General features: G+C 48.2%; 1 protein-coding gene across 1 annotated transcript; it reads right to left on the bottom strand.

The window, feature by feature from the left end:
• Window positions 1-394: 394 nt before the first annotated feature.
• On the bottom strand, window positions 395-21,440 carry MICALL2 (MICAL like 2; the record flags this gene model as incomplete). The annotated part of the gene is made up of 17 exons (XM_079543081.1): window positions 395-480; window positions 572-618; window positions 1,556-1,670; window positions 2,000-2,073; window positions 2,441-2,531; window positions 3,110-3,233; window positions 3,730-3,785; window positions 5,606-5,743; window positions 6,266-6,381; window positions 6,684-6,759; window positions 7,636-7,811; window positions 8,035-8,703; window positions 9,092-9,213; window positions 9,845-10,005; window positions 12,383-12,524; window positions 15,627-15,675; window positions 21,298-21,440. 17 exons carry the CDS (start codon window positions 21,438-21,440, stop codon window positions 395-397), a joined length of 2,385 nt encoding a protein of 794 aa, XP_079399207.1.
• Window positions 21,441-23,053: the final 1,613 nt, after the last annotated feature.

Genomic DNA, 23,053 nt, shown 5'->3' with positions numbered 1-23,053 from the left:
CATTTTGGAAACCAGCACAGTACCCTTGGCATAGCCCTGGCTGATGTGAGTGGGACACTGTGGGGTGACACACAGTGCCATGCTCCCTGATTCAGGACTGTAATGACCTAAGCAGTGGATGGGCAAACTGAGTTCTATCCTGCTGAGCTGCCACCAAGGCTGAAGCCAGCTCTGGGCTAGATTCAAAGAAGGAAAATCATCTGGGAAAGGTGTGCCTCACACCAGTGAGAGGACTCACACTGTCCCTTTGATCTGCAAGCCTACAGTCTCCACGTCAGAGAGGAAAGAAGCCTCGTCACCATCCTGCACAAGTCCAGGAAAGCAGCAGCAAGAAAAGAACATCCCTTTGACAGTCCTCTCTGCACCAGCGTGCAGAGTAACATCACTCCTGAGTTTAACTCTTGTTTTTCTGCTTCCATAGTTTGGACAAGCTGAATTTGCTCTTCTTCTTCTCTGTCTCCTGGCTCTCGAGAGATCCATCTACAGGACAGGGAGCAGATGCAAAGATTGTTGAGACCCACAGCCCTAGTGTTATCCAGTGCTGCTTCTTAACAGCAGAAAGGGTCCTTACCCAACTTCCGGATCATGTCTGCCAGCATCTGGTCCTCCTCTTTCTCTCTGTAAAGGAAGAGCACGGCATTAAAAAACTACTCTGTCTCATGACTAGGTGGTAGGCACTGCAAAACATGTAGAATCACAGCTACTGTCATTCCCACGGTCAGAAGCAACCAACTCCCTGAAGGCAGGAAAAAAACAGTTAAATTCCTAGACATAAGCAAATTACTTCTGGCCCCCTTTAAAGCAATAAAGAGTGTGGGGATTTCCAGATCACAGAGGTCCATTGCTACAGCAGCCAGGCCCTCCCTCAGCTGGTATGAGAGTCATCTGAGTTCACTGTGTTGTGAGGCAACACCACACCCTAGGAGATGAATAAAGGTTGGGACACCAGCAGCCCACGGTGCTGCAGAGATGCTCACATCACAGTCAAAAACACTCTGGTACTTCCTAAAGCCTGGGCAAGGCCAGAGCCAAAAGCCAGGGCATTACTGAAACCCTCAAGGTAGAGCTGCTGCCAGAAGGCAAGAAATGGAAACTGCTCTCAGCAACAGGAGACACACATCCAACTAGACATGGCAGCCTTCCTTTGAACTTGGAGAAGATCCAACACTAAGCACAATGCTGACAGCTGTTCTTTTGCTTTCGCAGACGAACACACACATAGCTTCATGCTCCCACAGTCCTCCTGGGCTTCCTCCCCATCTCTAGCTTTTCCTTCTCTTTCCCTTGCCTTATACATTTTCATGGCCCTTGTCCTCAGAGCACTATTGGCTTCTGAGAGCACCGAATACGACTGCAGACCTGAAGAAACACTGACAAGGAAGCAACAGCAGCAGCATATAAGACAAGATGCTTGGTGACAGGTCGCTACCCACCTCTCATGGAGCAGAAGTACAGATAATAGCCACTGATCCAACCCTGCAGTCTGGACAGTGGAGCAAGTACAGTGCAGAGCCTCCTTGTGTTGGCTGATCCTCTGCCACCCAAGTGCCCTCACCTGATTCTGTCCTCATCCAGGCACTCCACAATATTATTCCGATCATTGACTGTGTTCAGATATGAATCCAGCAGCTCCTTTTCACGTTCCTTCTCTCTGCGTGTCTTCAGATACTCTGCACAAGACAAGAGAAGTCAGTCTCACAGCTACAGGTCGGTACCTCCACCCCATGCCTCCTCCCTGCTCCGTCAGGTCCCTCTCAAAGGTCTGAATTCAATTATCCTTACACTCAGGGGTAAATCCTACATCCCTCAGAAAATGTGAGTGGGTTGGATGTTATGGGGAGCCTGGACCGACAGCTTAGCCAGGAAGGTTTGAGTGAAGCATTGATACCTGGCAAGCAGAGTCATTCAGATCTGAAGGAGATCCTAGGGCTAGGTGCACGGAGTGCAGCATTCTGCACAGCCAGGGACCAGCAGAACTCTCAGTACAGCTCATCCTCACCTGGCTTGTCCACGAGACGTCTCAGCTCCAACTCAATGTTCCACTGCTGCTCCTCCAGATTCTGCTGTTTCATCCTGCAAGAGTCCACAGAAGTGATGAGTTATGCCCCTCCACAACCCAGAGCTGGATTCTTCTCATGTCATGCTAAAGCTTCATCTCTGCATGGCTCACCACCTGAGTAGGAATTGATGGACTGGGAGAAATCTGCCTCCATCACATCTGTAAGGTTTCCCTTCCCACAAGCTCATCAGGGACACTGAGGGCTTGTCTACCCATTCAGTGCTCAAAGGCCCATCAGCTAATACCTCAGGATGCTGGCAGCTCTCCTCATCCCACCAGACAGCACATAATTTTGTGGCCTGTTATGTTTTCCTTCCTTCACTGCTTACTGCTCACAGGTGAAGAGTGTGGAGAGACAGGTGAATTTTTGGTTCTGCTTACTTGTACATCAGCTCTGACTCCTGCCTTAGCAGCAGCTGTTTCTTGTGGATCAGCTTGAACCAATCCACCATGAGGGCATCCTCGGACTCATCTGTGACAGAGTGAAATAAATCCAAAAGCTGGATCAGTTCAGTTCCTTCTGGCACAAACACACAGTCACTTGAAGGAGAGCCCAGAATAACTTGTATGAGCCATAGGCAACCTCCACTGAAAACAACTTATCTTTGGTACTTTGAGATACAAAGGAAAGGAAGCACACCACCCCCTGTAGATTCAAGGAAGCTGCTCACAGATACTCTGTCATAGGACACCCAGTTCATTTTCCATGTGGCTGGCTCAGCTTTGCCATTCTGAAACCACACAGAACTGGAGCCAATCGTGACAGTCAGTCTGGCTTGGTATTTAAAAACCAGATCAATAGCAGTCTTCCACTCCCCAAACTCCCTGTTCTTCAGCCAAATACACACAAGCTCAAACAATAGACTAGGAAACAGCCCTGAATGGGTTCAAAATTCCCAAGGCTTTATCTTGCTCTACCAGCTACTTTTGGTAACTTGGTGTCTCATGTGTAGTATGAGCTTCCAGAAGCAGAGCCAAGAATGCCCAGCGATAGGATGTGAGCCTCACACCTCCCCACTGTAACAGGGCTGGCCTTCCCATTTCTTTTACCTCCTTCACAGCCACGCAGCTGCTTCTCCAGATCCACTCCTTTCAATTCCAGCACATCCAGCTGCTTCTCAATGTCCTGCACCTTCTTCTGGATTTCCTCCTCAGGGATGTAGTCTGGGTGCAGCTAGGAAGTAGAAACGAATACATCTTAGTGCCCTCCAACTGCCTCTTGAAGGCACAGCCCCAATAGGAATAGGAAACAACATAAGGAGCAAAGCTGAAGCGCCATGCCCTGAAGGGCCAAGTAAGCAGAGATGCAGAGCTGGCTGTTCACAACACTGTGGTGGCCACTGAAACATTACAGTGGTATGCTACATTCACTGGATGATATCTACCCACACTTGTCAATGCACAGGCATTCTCCCCGCTTCTTTGTTGGAGCAGACTGTGTCCACCAGAATTTTATTACTTATGGCTCTGTCTTGTTCCAGCCTCTACTATCCCCTTGCACAGGAGATCACTGGCAATCTCTCCTGCTCATCTCTATCACAGAACCATACAGTCTTGCCTGGGAATTCAAATAAGCCTTCAAAAGAAGACAACCTGTATCCTGGCAATCACATCAGCAGGATAACTGGCAACACCAGCCTGTGCCCATTACACCTGGTTTCCAGCCATACCTTGGTTGGTGACACTGCTTCAATGTTCTGGATGCTTTTTGGACCAGAGGATTCAACTAGAAGGAAAAAAAAGGACAGAAAAAGTAAGAAAGCCCACCTCAAGCTTTAAATAATTTTGTGCTGAGGGACAGTACCTACACCATGTGACAGCACAACAGGTCCCTTCCACCCAACAGAGGGCACAGACAATATACTTGCTTTGGCAAACCCTGAATAAGGTGAGAGATGTATCCTCAGGAAACATCACAGCCTGATTTACTCCTTGCTGCTGGACACACTCCATGATCCCACAGCACTGCTTTCCTCCTTGGGGCAATGGCAAAACAAAACACATCCCTTATGCTTTGAAAGGACAGAAAAGATGTATTGGGTTACTGTCACTAGAAACAACAAGTTATATTTTAAAATGCCCTCCAGTGCTCTTGTACAAATAAGTATCAAATAAACACTAATGAAACAAAGATGGTCTAGGGGAACTTACCCAAGGCATCAGGAAACTAAGGTTTAATTCCTTGCACAAAACACTTCCTAGGTGAGAAGTCCCTATGGCCCAGCTACACAGCATTATTTAGGCCCTGGACACCTATTAAAATCAATCCTTAAGCAGTGTGTGTTTGTTCCACTGTGCCTCAGCTTCCTCTGCCCACCTGTGCTGCGAGGATAACTACAGGAGAGTGTGAGGTATTTGGATACCCAAGGGGCTGGGCTGGATAATTACCACAGAGAGAGAATAAAGGCATATGTAGATGATGTGATAAGAAGGAAAACTGCAGTATTAAAAGAGCAAACCTGTAAAAAAGCAGTGGAGATGCAACACACACAAGGAGAAACACAGGACAGACAGGCCAGGGAGCCTCATGAGAGTCTCTCTCTACCAAGTTGACTGCTGCTGATGAGAAACTCGTGGAAGAGCTCAAGGACATCTCACAGATTGACCAGTCCTTGTTCTAACAGGCTTTCTAGAAGACTGCAAAAGAAGGAAAAGATGCTGGGTACTGAACTGCTGTGTGGTGGCTCAGTTCCTGGGAAAAGATTTACTGCTGAGCCTTGCGGCAGAGGAGGCATGCTGAACTTCTAAAACAGACAACACAATTGGAGCTTCAGTGCATCCCAGATGTCAGATGTGAAGGCCAAAGACAGTGCTCATCAGCTAACAAATACTAACATGAGACCACTAAGTCCCATGGAACCATCCTGCCTGCTCCAAGACAAAGATCAGTCAGAGCTGAGGGCCTTCTAGTCCAAATAGGTAAGACAGAGATGGACAGGGTAAGGAAAGGAGATGAACAAGCTGAGCACACAGACCAGCAGCAAATATATGGAATGTTAGCTCCACGGGATCCCACTGTGTAAGAGGGAAAGCAGCAAGGACTACAGGGTAAAGATACACAGTAGCATTAAGGTAAAACAAACAAGAGAAAGGAACTGGATTAAGAGTAAGGACAAAAGGGTCAGAACTGGTTGGGGCATCTTTGAATGTCCCAGAAGCAGCAGCCCTGGCTGCTTCCACAGTGGGTTCCACCAGCTGGAGTCTCTTGCTGACAGTTCTCTGCATTCCTTTCCTTTTCCAAAGCGAGTCATTTGGAAAGGAACAGAGACATCAACAAGATCCCAGTTCCTCAAATCAGGAGACGGCACTCTTCATAGCTTTGAGTCAGTGACCCTGAAAAGTCCTTATTTTAATTTCTTCCCTTCCCACTGAATTCCTTGGCCTGGCTGGTTCCTGGTTAACAAAAAGCTACTGACACAAATTTCCTCCCATGACAACAGTTACAGGCTTGGACACAGAAAGCTCTGGGATATGCTTCCCACACTGAAGTTGTCCCCTGGAAGTGCAGTGCAGAGAATGGTTTTAAGTAGGTAGAAGAGATCTTACATGTGACAGTGCTTTGGTTCAACTGGTGGTTGCTCTCTTCCTCCTTCTTGGCAGAAACCCCATAATCTTTCCAGCCTTGAAAGCTCATAAGATCTGAGCTGGGGATCAACTTCTTCTTAAGGATTCCACCAGAGGAAGCTAAATTAAGAAGCACAGACAGGTCTTGGGCAAGAAACTTCAAGCCTCGCCTCACAAAAATCCCTGCATTACCCACAGTCTCTGGCATTCACCACTAGCTGACATCATTTCTAGTCCTAACCCTCCTCTCTTGATAACCCTGAGGGGCACAACCTGAAGAAAACAGGGAGAAATCAGCAATCAGAAGACCACAGTATGAAAGAAAGGTGGAAGAGAAGAATGAAAGGTGAGGAAGTATCAACAAGACTTCTCACCATTATATATTTATGCAAGGCAGAATAAGTGAAATCTTGCTAGCTGTCTTGCAGAAGAGGAGCATACTGTGAAGACAAAGCCCTTCTCCTTGCGGAAGGACAGCTCTCCAAATAAAAGCAGAGCCAAAGCAGGTGTAGAGAGCAAAAATCCCAGAAACCAAGGCACTGTCTTGACCACCATATTCCTCACCCCCTCTGTGCATTGCATTACTAATGCTTGTCCCCTGCCTGACCAGCAAAATGAAAGCAAAACTTATATCCTTCGTACCGGACTCCTGCTTTGCTGATGGAACAACTAATGGAGTTGGCTTTTTCTCCTTCTGTGTTGGGCTCCCTGTTCCCACCTGTGAGTGATCAGTAGGCTTCTTAGAGCCAGCCTGGTCTCTGCAAAGAAGAAAGACAAAAGTAGGAAACCATGCCTCTAGCAGACTGGTCCATAATGAGATCTCTGGACACCCTGGGATGGTCACACCCCTCTAACCAGAGTCCAGCAACTTGAAACGTGCTCTCCCTTCTCAGAAATGAGTGTCTTTGACTTTTCATTCAAATAGTTGAAAATAGAAGCATTTAAACACAAGAATTTATCCCTCCTACATGCACACAGACCTTCAGCATCAAACACAGCCTGCAGACATGGACATTCCCCTACAATTTTCACAGAGACACACAAACTTGAAGACACTCACTTGTTGGCCACAGGCTTCAACCGAGATCTCCAGTCTGCTGGGCTCTCAGACTTGTCTTCACCAGCATTCACAGTTCCTAAATGAAGATACATGGCAAGATAATATCAGATTCAATAGAAAGATACAAGCCAGATCTGCATCTCAGAAGGAAGAGATAAGCTATGCACACAGATGCTACAATGTCTCTGCAGCAAACTAGCACCAATTCAGTAAGTTTAACATAGACAGATTCATATACAATTGGTTGTAAATAACCTTGGTGCCATTTTGCATCTTTCAACTCAAATTCTCTAAAATCTATGCAGCTACAGAAACACAGTAGCAGAGGAAATGAAGACATTTTTGAAAGCAATACAACAAAATCAGCTCATATCTTAGAGAGCAAAAGATGGAGGAGGAGAGGGAAGACAAAAAAACAACAAACGGCCACACAGAGTCACATCAAACTCCATACAGATATTGCACTCAGCACTGCCCCCCCTCAAAAAACAGGCCATAAGGAAGTGGCAGAGACTCTAAATGCTCCCAAAACAACATCCCTTGGCCTACTGCTCAGCCACCACGGTGGAAGATCAGCTTAAAACAGACAAGGAGACTTGGAAAGCCCACGCTGCAGCCGCAAAATCATCCTGAAGTTGAGGCATAGTCTTCAATCTGGAAAGTCTGTGTAAGCCTCAGAAATGACCACGATCTCAACACGTGATGACAGCTAATACAAATTCAAATGCCTGGAGGTCATCAGAGAAGAAAGAATCGCCATGCTAGAGGGAGCAATTGCACAGGGACAAATGGAAGTGCGTCAGTCCCCAGAAGACAGTAAACCCTTCTGTGGTAACACAGCAAGGAAGTCGAGGAGCCTCGGACAGATTCATTGCAACGGCCAAGAGAAGGGCACAAATTTGGCTTACTGTGTCCAGGCAGAGCTGTGTCCATGCAAATCAGTCATTCTCACCTTTGAGGCCTTTTGACTCTGGCTTGTGCACAGATTCAACAGGTTTGCTGGTAGTCTGACTCTTGGGCAGAGGTTCTGCGATCTTTTCCTGTTTTGGTGCTGTGTAGCCTGTTTTGCTGGTCTGTGCTTTCAGAGCTGGACTCTGTGATTGGGAACTGGAAGGAGAAAAGTTGCTACTGCAAAAAAAAAAAAAAATGATCTAATGAGTTTTGAAAGTCTGTTCTATTTGAAAGGGTAGGCCTTTGTTACAGAATGCTGTTTCCAAAGACTCGGATGAGTCATTTTATTTGTCTTTAAATCCTATCCAAAAAAGCAGTCAGAGAAAGGGAAGAAACATGCAGAGACTTTCCCAAGTTATCCCAAGGTCATCTTGGGAATAAAGAAGGAAACAGTACCTACCTACTAGATACTGAAGAGCCAGTAGAACTGCGTCCTCCTGGCCTGCTTGGAGAGATGTTTGATCCAGCCAAAGCTTGTATAATATGGTTACGTGCCTGAGCCTTCTCAATCTTTGCTGGAGTGACCCCAGCAGCAGTTCTGCCAGAGGAAATTTTACCAGAGCTATGAGAAGGGTCGTGGCTTTTAGCATCAGAGGTTTTGTTGCTGGAGGACTCTAATGACTGAAAAAAATTTTCACGGGCCTGCTGTGTTTTTGTTTTGGAGGTTGTCCAAAGAGGTCCTGATGTGGTACCTTCACGATGATCTGTCTTATTTCCCAATGGAGTACCTTTGCAGTCTTCTGATTTATTTACAGCTGAAGACGACCATGGAGTATTTAGACTTCTGAAGCCAGAGCTTCCAGAAGATGAAACAGATGGCTTGGTTGAATTAGCAAGGCCTTCCTGGCTCGGCTTCTTCAACACCTGCTCCTGTTTCTTGGGTTCTGCTGCTTTCTGGAATGCTCTGGCACTAGTAGGGGACGGTGTTCTCTCAGGTTTGTTCCGGGTGCTGCTGAGCCCAGAGATCTGGACGTTGTCTGGCTGCTGGTGGCTGGTACAGATGAATGTACCGGGCTCAGGCCCAGCTTTGTAGCTTCCAGGAAGAAGCACATTCCAACACTCCCTGCACCTGTGGGTAAGAAAGTCTCAGAACACATCCTTCAGAGGATGAGAAGGTCACTGATACAGCTGAGAGTGCAGGCACAATTTCATTGCTAGCACAGAGAGGGCAAAGTCACCACACTGGCAGTGAGCAGGCTCCTGTATGCATGTTTGTAAGGCACCAAAACAGGAGCTGCCAATTACAAATGGCCTGAAGCAGGAAAGGTGTGGCTGAAAAACAAACTGTGCAAAGAGTTCCCTTATGCACAGGTCAAGAGAAGGCCCGGGCAACCTCCACTCTGATGGAAATGTTTTCCAGCACTCTGAATGCCTCACATCTCTCCCTGAAGCCCCAAAGGAACAGGACTGCCTCACAGAAACCCACAGGCCTGCGCCCCCACTTTGAGGAGCCATACCTGAAGCAATTCCTGTGATAGAGCTTCCCATCAACCAAGTGGCGCTGTACCAGGTGGACGTGGCTCCCACAGATACCACAGCAGCTGCTACGGATGTTCCCACTCTCTGTCAGGACACCCTTCTGTAGGAAGAAGCAGTCGTGAGCAGGCAGCACTCACATACAACCAAGAATCTCCCAGATAATCAGGTGTTCGACCACAGCCAGTTGCTGGGACAGAGAAGGGATACAAGCAAAATCCTTGCTCTGGCTAACCCCTGTTTTATGCAGTGTGGAACCATGGTGTTAGTTTGCACGCAGGAAACTGAAGTTCAAAGGTCTCTGAATTTAAATGGCTGGAAAATGCCTTTAGTAAGAGAGAAGCTTCCTTTCTTCTACTCTGATTTCACCCCTATTTTGCTTTTAGAAACTATTTCTAAGAAATTAATCAGGAAAAAAAAAACCAAAAATGAAAAAAAAAAACTCCACAACTTCTGTTAGAAATCCCCATCCCCATGGTCTACTGGCTAGAAACAACATAGCCATGTCCTAAGATACCCATTTCTTATTCACCACTAGATGATTCACAGCTCACTGATGTTTTCCCAATGACTCCCACCTGAATATGTGCAGTATCCAGACCTCCAGATTAAATCCTCCATGATGAGCAGAAAGTTTAGAGACTGAGTACTGACAACTGGCTGCCTTGAAACAGCATAATGCTCCCAAGTTCATCGAACAGATTAAAGACAGAAAGAATAACTCAAAATCTTACTGTGGTGACTGGAGAGGCTTCTTTTGGCTTAGCTTTGGCTGGTGGGTGTGCAGGAGGCAGTTTTGGAGACACTGGCTTAGGAGGCCCTGGAACAGCTTTCTTCCCAGCAGGCTGCTCCTGAAGTTCAGAGGAAGAACGCTTGATTCCAGCCATGCCTCCAACTGGAAGAAAAGAAAGAGGGAAGATTTAAAAGGAACATAAAGAAAACCTATGAACATAGGAGTTATCTACAACAGAAGAGCCAGAAGTGCCTGATGGATAACCTGCAAATGCCATACAAGGAGACACAGGCTTTCTTCATAAGCAGTTCTGCAGTGGAACAAGAGACAAGAGGCAAAAATATCAACATATGCAGGAACAATTTCACAGATTAAACTGCTACATTTTTTTTCCTTCTGAGAGAAATTCCATAGAAAATACAAAACGCTGTCCTCTGACAGTGTGAACAAGACCTGTTTGTTCCCAACAGGCTCACAGTTTGGTTGCATTTAATCTTCACCAAAGCAGGCCCTGCTTTTACACATCACACCTAAAGCAGCAAAGTACAAAGGGTTTATTTCATTCAAGTTGCTGCACTCCAGACTTCCCACACATCCTCACCCCTCACTGCTGTGGGTGTCCAGCCCACCTCCCAGCTGGGGCACTCACTGAACAGACTTGTCAAACCAAGAAGTGACCTCTAAATATGGCTAATTCTGCAACAACAGACACTTGAATGTGTCATGGCCATGCTGGTGCAGAAACCAACATGACTTGCCACAAAAAGCCTGCAAATGCCCAATTCTTTCTTCACTGCGGGTTAAAGACAATCCCTCTAAATTCACAACAAGCTGAGAAAAGAGAATCACCATTACACTTCAGCCATCAGCCCAGCATGAATTCCCCATGCTCTGGGAAATGCAGGTAGACTTCCCAGGCAAATAAGGTTTCATGCACAGCTCTGACAGACAAGACTCCTCATTTGTCTCGCTGAGATGTGATTTTTGTGCCACTTCCTATTCTGAATGTCACTGCATTCCGTGAGGGAACTCAGCAGTTATCTGAGACATAGCCCTGCTTTAAGAGCAGCCAACTAAATGACCACCTATCTGAAAAGAGCTTATACCCTTCCTAGTGAATACAAGGGGATTCTGTGCAGGCTGTAGGGAGCAGACAGGAAGCCCAGTTCCCAGCAGACTTCTCTCAGCTATCCAAATCAAAACCCAGGGCTCTTCTAACATAGAGCCAAATCGGACTGGTGACACCAGAGCCAGTAAACATGTTAGCCCCAGTTTGTGCTCTCATTGCCTGCTTGTTCCACACATACTGAGCTCCCAAACCCTGGCACAAAGATGGGTGGCTTCAGCTCAACTCTTCTGTAACAACTGTCTGACCTCAATAAAATATTGGCTGCTCACCCTTTCTGGCCTGCATCTTGCTTATTTCATGGTCCTGCCTGAACTCATCCAGAGGGCAAAGCTATAGTATTAGGAGCCCACTTAGTGTCAGAGGGCACATTCCTGGCTGGGCTCATTTTCAGACACACACATTCATCCCAGCAACAGGAATGCAACCAGAGCATTTTGTTAGACACTAGAGAGTATAAAAATGTGCTGTGCTTGACGACGTGGTAGGCAAGATGCTGGGAGGGAGGGAGTAAAGACCCCAAACTGACCCAGATTCCCACAACTTGGCACAAACATGATGGAATTTGTTTCAGTATGATTTCAAAACATGAAATAAAAAAATGAAGGGGGGAAGGGAAGAGGTTGTGGTGGGAAAGAGAAAGCCTGCTTAATTGGATGAAAACATGAGAAGGGAGAAGAGCTTACATACAAAAGACAGCTCTCAAGAGTGCATGATGCTTTCTTTCTAAGATGTAGGATGTTTTCAGTATTTCACTCCTCCATCTAGATTCACCTTAACCAGTTAAGTCATTCATGTTCTTATATTAAGCTCACGCTTAAAGCCAAATATAAACCAAGCCTACAATAGCACTCCTGTGAGCCCAGATAAACTCTCCAGTACATGGATACAATTGGCAGCTCTGTGGCCCGTTTTATGCTTGAAAGTACTGCTACTGCAATTACGCCAGTTGAGGGAATCGTTTTTTTCTGCCTCTTATACCAGTACAGTCTCCACTGTGGATGCTGTTTCGTTGGCAGAGACTCACAGGCAGGCTCAGCATTGTTAGGCTCCATGCTCTTTCCAGTGTGGCAAGGACTAGGGCAGTGATGGAGCTGCTCAAGAAAGGAAAGTTGTGGTGTAGATCATGGAGTTGAACTTGCTGTGGTCCTACCTGGCTGTACCATAAGAAATTTTAGATCATATTTTAAATTTTAAAGCACAAGTTTTGAAGATGAAGCACAGCTCTATGCCCTTCCAAAAGCACTGTGCTACTCCAACGAGTAAAGAGGTCAGATCCCCTGCACTGAAACAGTTCTGGTACCAAAATACTTCTGAGCAGTCTGTTTTGCCTTTCTAAGTTTATTAGGAGGCAAGGAAAAGCACAAAATTAATCCCCAGTCCTGCCCACCTCTACATGTATGTGGTACTTACTAGGAGAACGTCCATGGAAGTAGTTATAATACTGGGAAACGTAGGTAATGATGCTCAGCCTGTCTGGTACCTTCAGAGCAACCATATCCTCTGCATCCAGCAGGGCTGGGATCCCCAGCTGCTCTGACGCCACTCGAAATGCCTAGGGAAGGAAGAAAACAAAGAAGTGGGGGTTCTTGTCCAGCCCTGGCAGCAGAGCTGCTCTGCATCGAGAGAAACTGCACGGCAGACAGCCTCCTTCAAATAATAACTCTACTGGGGAACAGCTGCACCAGTTTAACTCCTACATTGTACGGCCGTTACAGGAACCAACAGAGTCGTGGCTTCCAGCCACCACGTTGAGAAATTCAGGCAGGGAGCCAAAAATCTGGCCTGGCAAGCTGGCCGTAGCTCATTGCACAGGAACTCACCTGGGCTTCCCCTGCTCTTCCTCCAGCCTGCTTCTGTCTGGATGTGCACAGCTGCAGTGAGTGAGGCCTGGCAGAAGGGGCTTTGTCAGTCCGGGCTGGCAGGCATGCAGCCAGGCTTCCAGCCCAACCTGGGCTGCTCTCCAATTAACGGTGAGCTGGTAGGTGTTTGCAGGCAGCTTTCTATCTCAGAGTGCTGCGCAAATGTTAAGGCTTCCTGCTAGCACATGTTTTTCCCCCATTTGAAAGTAGGGAAATCTGGTTTTGGGAAGGAAACCATCTCTCCCAGACTAGAGAGCGAGAAGAATAAAGAAGAATTCGTGATACCTAGCTCTCTCCCAGCTTACCCATTTCCACGCTGACACAGCACGTACTGGGGGCAAACACTCTTCTTTGTGGTCTGAAACCGCAGGTTCAAAGTCAGACAAAGGACAGAAAGGCTACTTTGTTTTTCCACTGAAGGAGAGCCTTTTCTATAGGACACACACACAAACAAAGCAGCATCCCTAAAGCAATGGTGCCTTTGCCTAATTCACCATAGGGCTTTTGTTAGAGACCTTCTCCAGCCCTCTTCCTTCCCGACTTAGGAGAGAAAATCCTTTCCCTCCCCCTTCAGAGCACTCCTTTCGAAATGCCAACAGAGCAAAGGGAAACAGCACCTTTAGGAGCAGAGGCACAAAGAAGGCGACTGCTGAAACCCACAGCGAAACAGTTAAAGCAAGACTTGAACATAATAAACCCCTCCACATCTGACCTCTGGCACAGACACACAGCAGAGTTGGTGCACACGCCAACAACTCCGCTCAGAAGAAACAAACAGCCACTACTATTTAGCAAGATAATTACCATTTTTTTCCATTGGGTATCCCAGTAAAAATGTAACTAGGCTGACACTAAGCACGCTTTCAGCCAGTCACCTCCGGCTGCGTCACCCCGGCTGCCAGCCCAGCCTGGCACTTGCTTGTCTTGTAACCTTGTACTCAATATATTCCATGGAACTCTTCCTATCACCTTGCCTGCCCAACAGCGCTGACCAGTGGGGTTTTCCTGTTCCTGGGAACTGCTCTTGCCTGGACATCTAACATCCCTGCCACCCAGCACAGCCCAGTTGCTTTGATCTACCTCTTGTACCAGGCTGGCCTCTAAAGAAGCACTTGAGGAGCTCCAAGGTCACACAGAGGAGGCAAGCACCACTGCTTCCATTTCACAGAGGCCATAGAGGAGGCAAAGTAATACTTGAGGCCATCTGAGCAGCTTTCCCCTGCTGTATGCACTATGTACCATGCATGGATGTACCATCCGTTAGCACTGAAGAAACTGGATGCCAAGTCTCAAGAAACCTTTCTCACATTTATGCATGAGAAAAAAGCTACCAACAGTAATTTCTCTTATTTTTTTTTTGGCACTTGAGAAGTGACACATTCCTTCTTGGCAAAATAACCTCATAGGACAAGTTGCAGCCTGGACAAGATATTTTTTTGTTGAGTAATAGGGCCCTCGAAAAAAATATACTGAACAGTGAGCAGTGTGTGGCGTGAAGGAAGGTCTGAACAACAGCAGAGGAAAAGTGCTGGGAGAAATCAGACTGCTCACATCCCAAGGAGATCAGCCCAAGAACCCAGTGCTGTGGGGAAACGGAGGGGAAATCTCACTCAGGTGCCAGGCCAGCAGGAGTCCAGCAGTGAAAGGGTAACACAAACAAGTCATCCTCCAGCAGAATAAGGGAGAGAAAGCAAAATAAAAGGCATAAAGCAAGGAACAGAGGAAAAAAAGGAAAAGAAACATAGTCTGACTTAAGAGTTTAGCAACTGTTTTTTATGAGAGGCACAAAGGAGCTTTTCATTAGGAAAAGCAGTGGAGGTCGGTTGTACAGCTCATTTCCCAGAGAAAAACAAAGTCAGCAGCAGAACAGACACCATCAGACAGGCGTGGGGAAGGAGCAGCACCCAGGGCTCACAGCACTCAGTCCAGGACAAAGAGACCCTCATGCCTCCCAAATACCAAAACAACAACGGCAAAAGCAGTCTGAACCTCATCTGGAGGAGAAAAATGTGCAGGACTGAACCCTGGAGTCTGAACACAACTCCTGAACCTGACTAGGGCTGAAAGGAAGCTGAAGCAAAGGAGTGCATGGAGGAGCACAATGCACACAGCATCACTGTTTTTAGCTCTCCTGGAATCAAAGACAGCTCACTGTGTCAGAAGATATCATTGCTCCAGTCCAGACAGGAGGAAGCTGCAGGCAGTTCCTTCACTGCCCGAGCTCTGGCCAAGCAGCCACCAAGCTGCGTGGAGCAATGCCAAGGGAAGAGAACTGTTTTAATCTGCTGTTTCTATCCTTGAGAGAGAGAGAGAGAGAGAGAATCCTTTTGTGGAGCACAAAGCCTGTGTTCAAATTCAGTGCAGGAGTGGGTTGGCCTGTCCAGCTTTCTTTGTGAAGAGAACATGAGAAACTGAAAACCCATCCTGGAGTGATGTGGGAAGACTAGAAGGAAGGACTTCTACACTTTGCAGAAGCAATTTCCTGCGCTAGAAGCAGGAAGTGGGGGAACCCCTTACCTTCCTCCTTTCTTGCACCATCTCCTGCTCTATCCCTCATTGTGTACACAAGTCCACATCTACGTTCTGACCTCCACCATCTGCAGCCAGGCAGAGGGATGGGCGAAACCAAGCTCACTGCCCAGGCCAGCTGTAATTCTTTCAACACCATTTCCCCAAATCCTCAGTTATCAAACTACCTCCCCCTCCTTTGCTATTTTCACTGCTGAGGTCTGGTCAAGTTAGGGTATGAGAATGTCAACCATTCTACCAAAAGTAAAGCATGAAAATCCACTTACCAACTTGTTGTTCTCGTACACATTTTCTTTACTGAGGGAATTGAAGTTTCTGAAACACAGAAAGAAAAATCTCAGGCTGGTGACATAGAGCAAGCTGCTTCACTTCCAGCTTCTCAAACCTCTCTGAGCCCCACTCATGTGGGGGACAGAGCACCTTCCCCCACTCTTCTTTTCCAGAGACGCAGCAGAGGGAGCAATGTGGCAGATCCCCATCTGAACCTGCAGACGGCCACAGATCTGCTGCACCTCCTGGGGCAGGGGTGGGCAGGAGCCCCAGCAGGCACAGCCATCTGCCCATGGGCAGCACAACACATTGCTGGCACAGCTACCCTTTCAGGGCTGACTTCCACAGCCTCCTGCAGACAGGACATGCCGATGCCCTGCAGATTCAGGGGGGTTGCTGAAACAGCCAGTAGCAAATTCTAACTCATGCTTTTGATTTGTTTTGTCTTTCTTTTTTCTTTTATCCCCCGCAGAAAGCCTTGCTTCTTTCTCACTCCAAGAGAGAAGATAAACCTATGGCTTCCAGCCAGACTTGCAACACTCTTTCCCTAGAAATACTTTCCAAGCAGACACATCCAAACTGCCTCCAGTTTGTCATCCCACAGGTAGATCTCACACATTGGAGAAGGGCCGGGTACCTCCAATGCCGCATGCATCTCACCCTCCTTCAATGCATTCATGTCCTCTGACCTCAGATGCTGCTGGTTCCACCAGTACACAAGTTCTGGCTTCAAATCCTCTTTCCTCCTCCAGTACCAAGCGTCTGCATGAGAAATACCTTTGCCCACAACACAGTTCTGCAATTGGTTACACCAAAGTTGCTTGTAAAAATCTAGTTCTCCTCTCCCTGGGGCTGTCACCTTTGATTTGTAATCATAGCCAATAACCAAAAAGGAAGAGACAATTACTGTCTGCAATTACAAGCCAAAGTCAGCAATCCTCCTGCCCTTTCACTGGCTCTGGACATCACCTCCCTTTTCCTGTCTCCACCACTTGCTGTCCCCCAACATGTGCTCTCTGGTCCCATGCAGGTGCCACGTCTGGAACTTGAAAACAGGGAACTGGAAGGACAGACCAGAGAGCACGAGGCAGCCTGTGCCTTGGAAGCAGAGCCCACACAGCGTGCTTTCTCTCTCTCAGCAGTGTGTGTCCCTTTCTTAGGAAACGTTCACCATCAGCTGGTTTTAAACTTACCATGACTGCTAACCTGGGGCTACATACTGACTTCTGGAAGGCAGCCCTGCTTCCTCCTGCCCAGGCAATGCATAAGGTCAGCTCCTTTCCAATAATTCAGTTTTGCTTTACAATCCTTGTACTTGTTGGTACAAAGCTGAGTGCAAGGCTTTTATCAGCAAGGAAACTCTCACTAACAAACAAGTGCTACACCACCAGCTTTGCACGTTTGTATGCAGGCCTTCTGTAACTGATGCTGCTTCACCCCTGCTGGCCTCACCTCCAGAAGAGTGTGGGTAGCAGTGCTAAAGCCAGGGCAGAGCCGGCTCACAGCAATCTATTCATGAGGCAAACACATGATCCGCCGTGCAGCAGGGGAACTTTTTCCACTACTTGTAACAGCAAGGACCAAGCCAGGTGCTTTGTCCACTTCATATAGAAAGCTGAGCATCACATTATAAAGGCAGCACTACAAATCTCACACACAGCCCAGGACAACTCCCCTGTTTCCCACATCGGGGGCTGCTATGTTGGATAAGGAGAGAACAAACAGGAAGCAGCAGAGCAGACCCCGAGGTCAGACTCCCCCAAGAAGCACATGAAGACAAAGCACATCCCAGCTTTAAATCACATACTCTTATCCTGTGCAAATGCAAAGGGACTCACAGAGGGTTTTCACCAAGCAGTGATCCTGCCACAAGACTTCCCTTGCCTGTGATAATGGATGAAAATAACTACAGAACAAAAAGTTTCAGGGAAACAATAGATACAATCACTGTTTTGTGCCAGGCAAGAAAATCAGCTTTTTTAAGAGCCAGCCAAAGGAAGCGTTGGAGCTCCCTGCTTCACTGCCGGTTCCGCTGCCAATGAAGGCTCTACAACATGAACACCCTGAGCACAGGAAGACACCTGCAAGGCAGCAAGGAGCTGCAGCTTGCTCGGCCATGCAGAGGTGTAACACAGCACCAAGGGAGGAGGGGACGGCGGGACTGGGAGTAGAGCACACAGCTAGGGGCTGGAAACACAATGCCACAACAGGTCGTGGCTCTGCTCTGCATCAGCACATCAAAATGCAGATGTGGGACAGGCCCGAAGGAGATCCGTGCCAGCTCAGTGACAGCAGTGACCTATTTATTGCCAGTCTGTGGCCTGCACACCTTGCTGAATGCTGTTGGCAATAGGATTGTTTGTTCAGCCTCCCACTTGCGTGGAACAGAACAGGGACCTAAAAACATGAATCTCTGATGGTGAACATTTAAAATCCCCACCTGTTCCCCAAGGAGAATGCAAACAACGAGATCCCTTGGTCATTTCAAGAACTTTGTGCCCTCACAGCTTCTCTGCTTCCCCGGGTATTTGGGTGAACAGCTTGCATACAGTATTTCTTCAGGAAGTTGATCTTGCTGGTGCATCCCCTATCTTGGAATATCAAAGCTCTCCAAACCAATGCGATTCTAAGAAAGCAAAGCTAATACAAATGGAAAAGTAGGAGTTCTCCACTGAGGAAACACAGGCAACTGAATTAATCAGAAGAGGTGAGAAACATAAACCTGATCCAGGAGAGTGCCTCCAGTGCTGGAAACAAATCAGAGTGGAGTTCGCCAGAAAAGGAATAGAATTAAGTTTTCAGCTCTCCAGAAAGTCCATCTCTTAGCAAAAAGTGGCCAAGCATTTCCTGCACCCAAAAATCTCTGCAGCCACCCACTGCTCCAGCTGTGCAGACCCAGTGCTCACAAAGCATGCCACAGACCTCTGAAAGCACGTGTGCTTCCTCTGTGCTGATGCTGCACTCCCTGAGTCTTCACCTTGGAGCAGACTGAGAAGGGAAAGTCCAGAGGCTATCAACTCCCTGACCATATTGGCAGCTCACAGCTTCATCCTGCCTGGCTGAGCTGACAGCGACCCAGAAAATGCTGCTGGAGGAACGGGTGCACACAGCTGCTCTGTTCTGGCCACCAAACATGCATGCCCAAGCGTACAGCTGTCAATGGGGATTTCACAACCATCCCATTCCCAGAACGCTAAGCTAAACACTGCCAGCACTCTGGGAACAAGCAGGATCCAGGATGAAGAGAATGAGCTTAATCAAAAGCTTCACTCGACATCTGGCATCGATAACAGAGTGAGTGTGGGCGGCTTTCCTGCTGCTTTTAACTCACTTATCGGATGGGGAGCAGAGAAACCTCCAGCTGGAGCTGGCTCAGCCAGTGCCATCACACCCAGCAGCTGCAGAGCAGGGCACACTGCTGTGAGGCTGCACACCCTCTGACCAGAGGGACTTCATTGCTCTGCCACCATCCCAGAAAATGGGCTCACACCCATGGGTACCACGCACACTTCATCTGGGATGAAAGAGAAACAGATTTCCATGGCAATTCAGTGTGTGCCTCCGCTCCCCCAGAGCTCAGTCTGTCTGCGCATCCCTGGGTGAGCGGGAAGTGAATTGGAAATGGGTTTCTAATTTTACACAGCCCGCCCTGCTCACTGATAACATACAGAATTCCCTAAGCCTGAGATGAGTTATCATACTGTCCGTATGTTTCCTGGCAAGAAAACAAGAACAGGGAAGAGCCCTGCACCAACCTGCCCTCTGACCCATGGAACCCACAAGAGAAGCACATGATTATTACCACACTTTGTAATTGCTTCAAGTTTTCCTGTGAACTTCTCAGGCTCTTTCAAGGAGAAATCACCTCTCCATATCATGCACTCCTCAGCCCAAGAATGTAAACCAAGATGAAAAACACGATGTTACAAAACTGCTGCCGTGACTGCATCGTGTCCTGCAAGCAATTTATATACAGGAGCTACAGCAAACACTGCCCCGCCAAACACCAGTTACTCAATTCTGGTTTTGTTTTCAGTACGATGCATTTAATCCTCAACTTTCCTAGGAGCAAGGAAGGGCTCAGGATAAACCACTTTTGAGCCCCCGGGAAGCAAAAATCACAGCCACATGTACACCCAGCTGCCAAACTGCCAAAAGGGCTTTTATAGATTCCCAGGGAAGCTGCACAAGTACTCAGCCCTGGGAGCAGAGGTACACGTGACAGCCTGAAATGACGACTCTTTGAAAGTGTAATTTACTTTCAAGCAGGACTTTGGCCAGCCAAGGGTATGCCTGGTGATTTCCAACATTGCACCACTGACACTGAGGAGGGAAGTCATACCAAAAGCTTCTCTTACTTTCATCCCCAGGCAGTCTCGCCGAGCTGGCCCAAGTCAAAAAGGGTTTCTGCAAAGTCCTTCAGGATTTCCAGCATGAGAGGAGTTCAGCAGGATCAGAGATGCTGCAGGGATCCTTTCCGCTCTCCAACACAGAAACATTTACTTTAGATACGTCTATCTACAACCCTCAGCGCACGCTTCTAGGACTGTAACAACCCACTAAAGGGGGTCAGCTTGACGATCCCAGCTCCCCAGCTGCTGGGCCCTGCTCACACCCACACTCTGGATGGGCTGGCAGCAGGGCTGGCCAGGAAGCGGCCCCAGGCCTTCCGTGAGCACCTCCCATCATATCAGCCTTTCTGCTCTGATATTTCATACCTTTGGGACTGTGAATGAATGGAAGGAAGGGAAATATTTGGAGCCACGTGGACGTGACAGCACGTCAGGAAGCCACAAGCAGCAACACCATGGTGACAGCCCAGGCATGGGCAGGAAAGGAAAGGCAGAGCAGGCATGCAGAAGTTCCTGCAGCCTGCTGCTCTCAAGGCTGCTCTGGCCCCTTCCAAGTTTCAAAGCTATAGAGAGGAGTGAGCGACAAACAACAGCTTCTCCTCGGGCTTCCACCAGCAGTAAGACAGCAATAAAAGATCTCTGCACATAGAGAGGTGTCAGGCTGCACTGGGAGACCAAGGGAAGGCGGAATTCAAGAAACAACTGGAAAACTCCAGTACAGAACACACACACCCCAGTCAGCCACGTCTCGCTGGGAATGACCTAATGCTTAAACCAACACACCTGGGCTGTGCTGCTCGGTTGCCTGCTCCCTCCTCAATCCCCCACCCCAAAGTGCAATGAGATTAAAACAAAAACAACAAAAACTAGGATGCTTCCTAGTCATTTTCCAGTTTCCTTTAACAGTTCTCATACCCAGTCGTTACGTTTGGAGCAGAGGCAGGTCAAAAACCACGGGACGACAGTAAAGGAAGCAGCAAAGGCTGGCAGCGCTTCGCCTCCCACGGCCAGAACCGCGGCTGGGAAAACGGCAGGACGCAGCGCCGGGCCGTGTGCCCGCTTCGCCAGGACTCAACAAACACACAGCGAAGAGGGAAACCCCAAAGAGATGCCTGAAGACGTCGTGCAACGGAAAGGACGTTTTTAAAAGGTTTATCGTACAGCCGCGGCTCCCTGAAGGAGGAGGGAAGGAAGGAAGGAAGGAAGGAGGGAGGGAAAGCGGCTCGCTGCTCACATAGTCACAGCGACGAAGCGGCGGAGGGCAGCGTCGGCTGAGGGGACGGGACGGGCTGCGCCCTGCGGTGCCGGTACTCACATGAGATCGGGGCGGTGGCGGTGCAGGATGGCGCAGAAGGCCAGCCCGTCGCGGAACGACGTGGTCATGTTGGTGATGCTGACATCGCGGTAGCCCTCGCACTGCTGCTTGCACCACAGCTGCAGGTTCTGGATGGCGGCCATGGCGCAGACCCCGGGCCGTGCCGCCTGCGGGAGCCGCGGGCGTGTGGTGGACGGCGGGAGGAGGAGGAGGAGGCGGGGAAAGGGGCGGGAGGCGGCGGTTCCTCACAGCCGCCCTCAGCCGGGCCCGCCTCAGCCGCCGTGCGGGGCAGAGGGACGAGGGCAGCTCCGACACGGACGGAGCGCTGCTCTCGCGTCGGGCGCTGCGTGTGGAGAACGCGGCCGAATGGGCGCGGGGAGCCGGGATCCCCGCTGTGTGAAATCAGTGCGCGGACATAGCGGGCGCCGCGGCTGCCTCGGCAGAGCCCAGCAGCACCCCGGCCATAGGAACTAAAGAGGGCAGGTGTAGAGGGATATAAGGAAAGCGTTTGTTGCACTAAGAGCGGTGAGGCTGTGGCGCAGGTTAGACAGAGCCGTGCCCCGTCCCTGCGCGCAGCCCAGCTGAGGGGACGCGAGCCCTGGTGGAGCTGTGCTCCCTGCTCAGTGCGGGGGGACCCGAGGGTTCGTTTCCCTTCCAGCTCACAGCATTGAAAGACCAAAAGACAGCAAGTGCGAGGAAAGCCTGAGGTGACCTCAGTGTGGCCGAATTGAGGCTGTGGAGAGGCAGGAGTGGGGCAGCTCGGGGAGGAGCCAGAAACGAGCCTACCCAGGTGGCACAGCTGGGGAAAGAAGCGCCGCGGTGAATTTATGTCATCAGCCACGTCCAAATAGTAACTCACCACATAGACTCGCACATGGCTGCGGAAGAGACGAGGGAACGCTTTAGGAGCTGCCTATAAATCAGGTAAAAATAATTAATAATACATATAATATAATATATTAATGGTATTTCTATGACATGATATGGATAATATACATTAATATATAAATACCTTACAAATAATTCAGTGTGTTTCCATTTCATCAACAATCACTGGCCAATGTATTTACTTTATGGTAAGGATTATACATTTCATTATAAATGGCTTGCTGGGCATGTCAGCAACTTTTACATCTCCATTCACTTTATTATTAATGGTTTCCTGAACAGTAACGGCATAATAATGCACACAATGCAGCATGAATATTTGATGTGGCATCTATAGTCTCCCATTTATCATTTATAACAGGCTACAAAAACATTATAAAACATTTATTACAAATTTATAGATCACTTTATACTAAAACAAAGTTGTGTTATAAATACATTATTAATCCTTTATGCCATTTATAGGAATCCCTTGTAATAAGGCCTTAGCATATGTTGCCACACAACTGCAACAATAACAGAGCAGTGAGGCAAGTAGGACATACGGCACAGTAAGCCTGCTCTCAAGTACTGCGTATAATCTGGGAAGGGTGGGACAAACATCTGCACTCAAAATTAATCAGACTACCAAGGGGCCAACCTAAAGAAGAGCTGGGTTCACTCAAAATAGTTTCTTTTTCTTCCCCCTCAAAAAAAAAAAAAAAGAGGCTTGCTTTCTCGCAAGTTGGAAACTACTGTGCTGGAACACCGAAAGCTGAGCTGTCCTGGTTTGTTTCCAAACCACCTTTTCATTAGATTGATGAAATTTCATGAAAAGCAAGCTGGCTAACGATGGGCAGATGGGTCCTTCCTATCCTCTGTCATCAGG

Source organism: Tetrao urogallus (genome assembly GCF_951394365.1).
Source record: "Tetrao urogallus genome assembly, chromosome: 15".
Classification (NCBI taxonomy): Eukaryota; Metazoa; Chordata; class Aves; order Galliformes; family Phasianidae; genus Tetrao; species Tetrao urogallus.
Note: the sequence above shows the minus strand (reverse complement) of the source record. Positions and strands in the feature narration are given on the sequence as shown.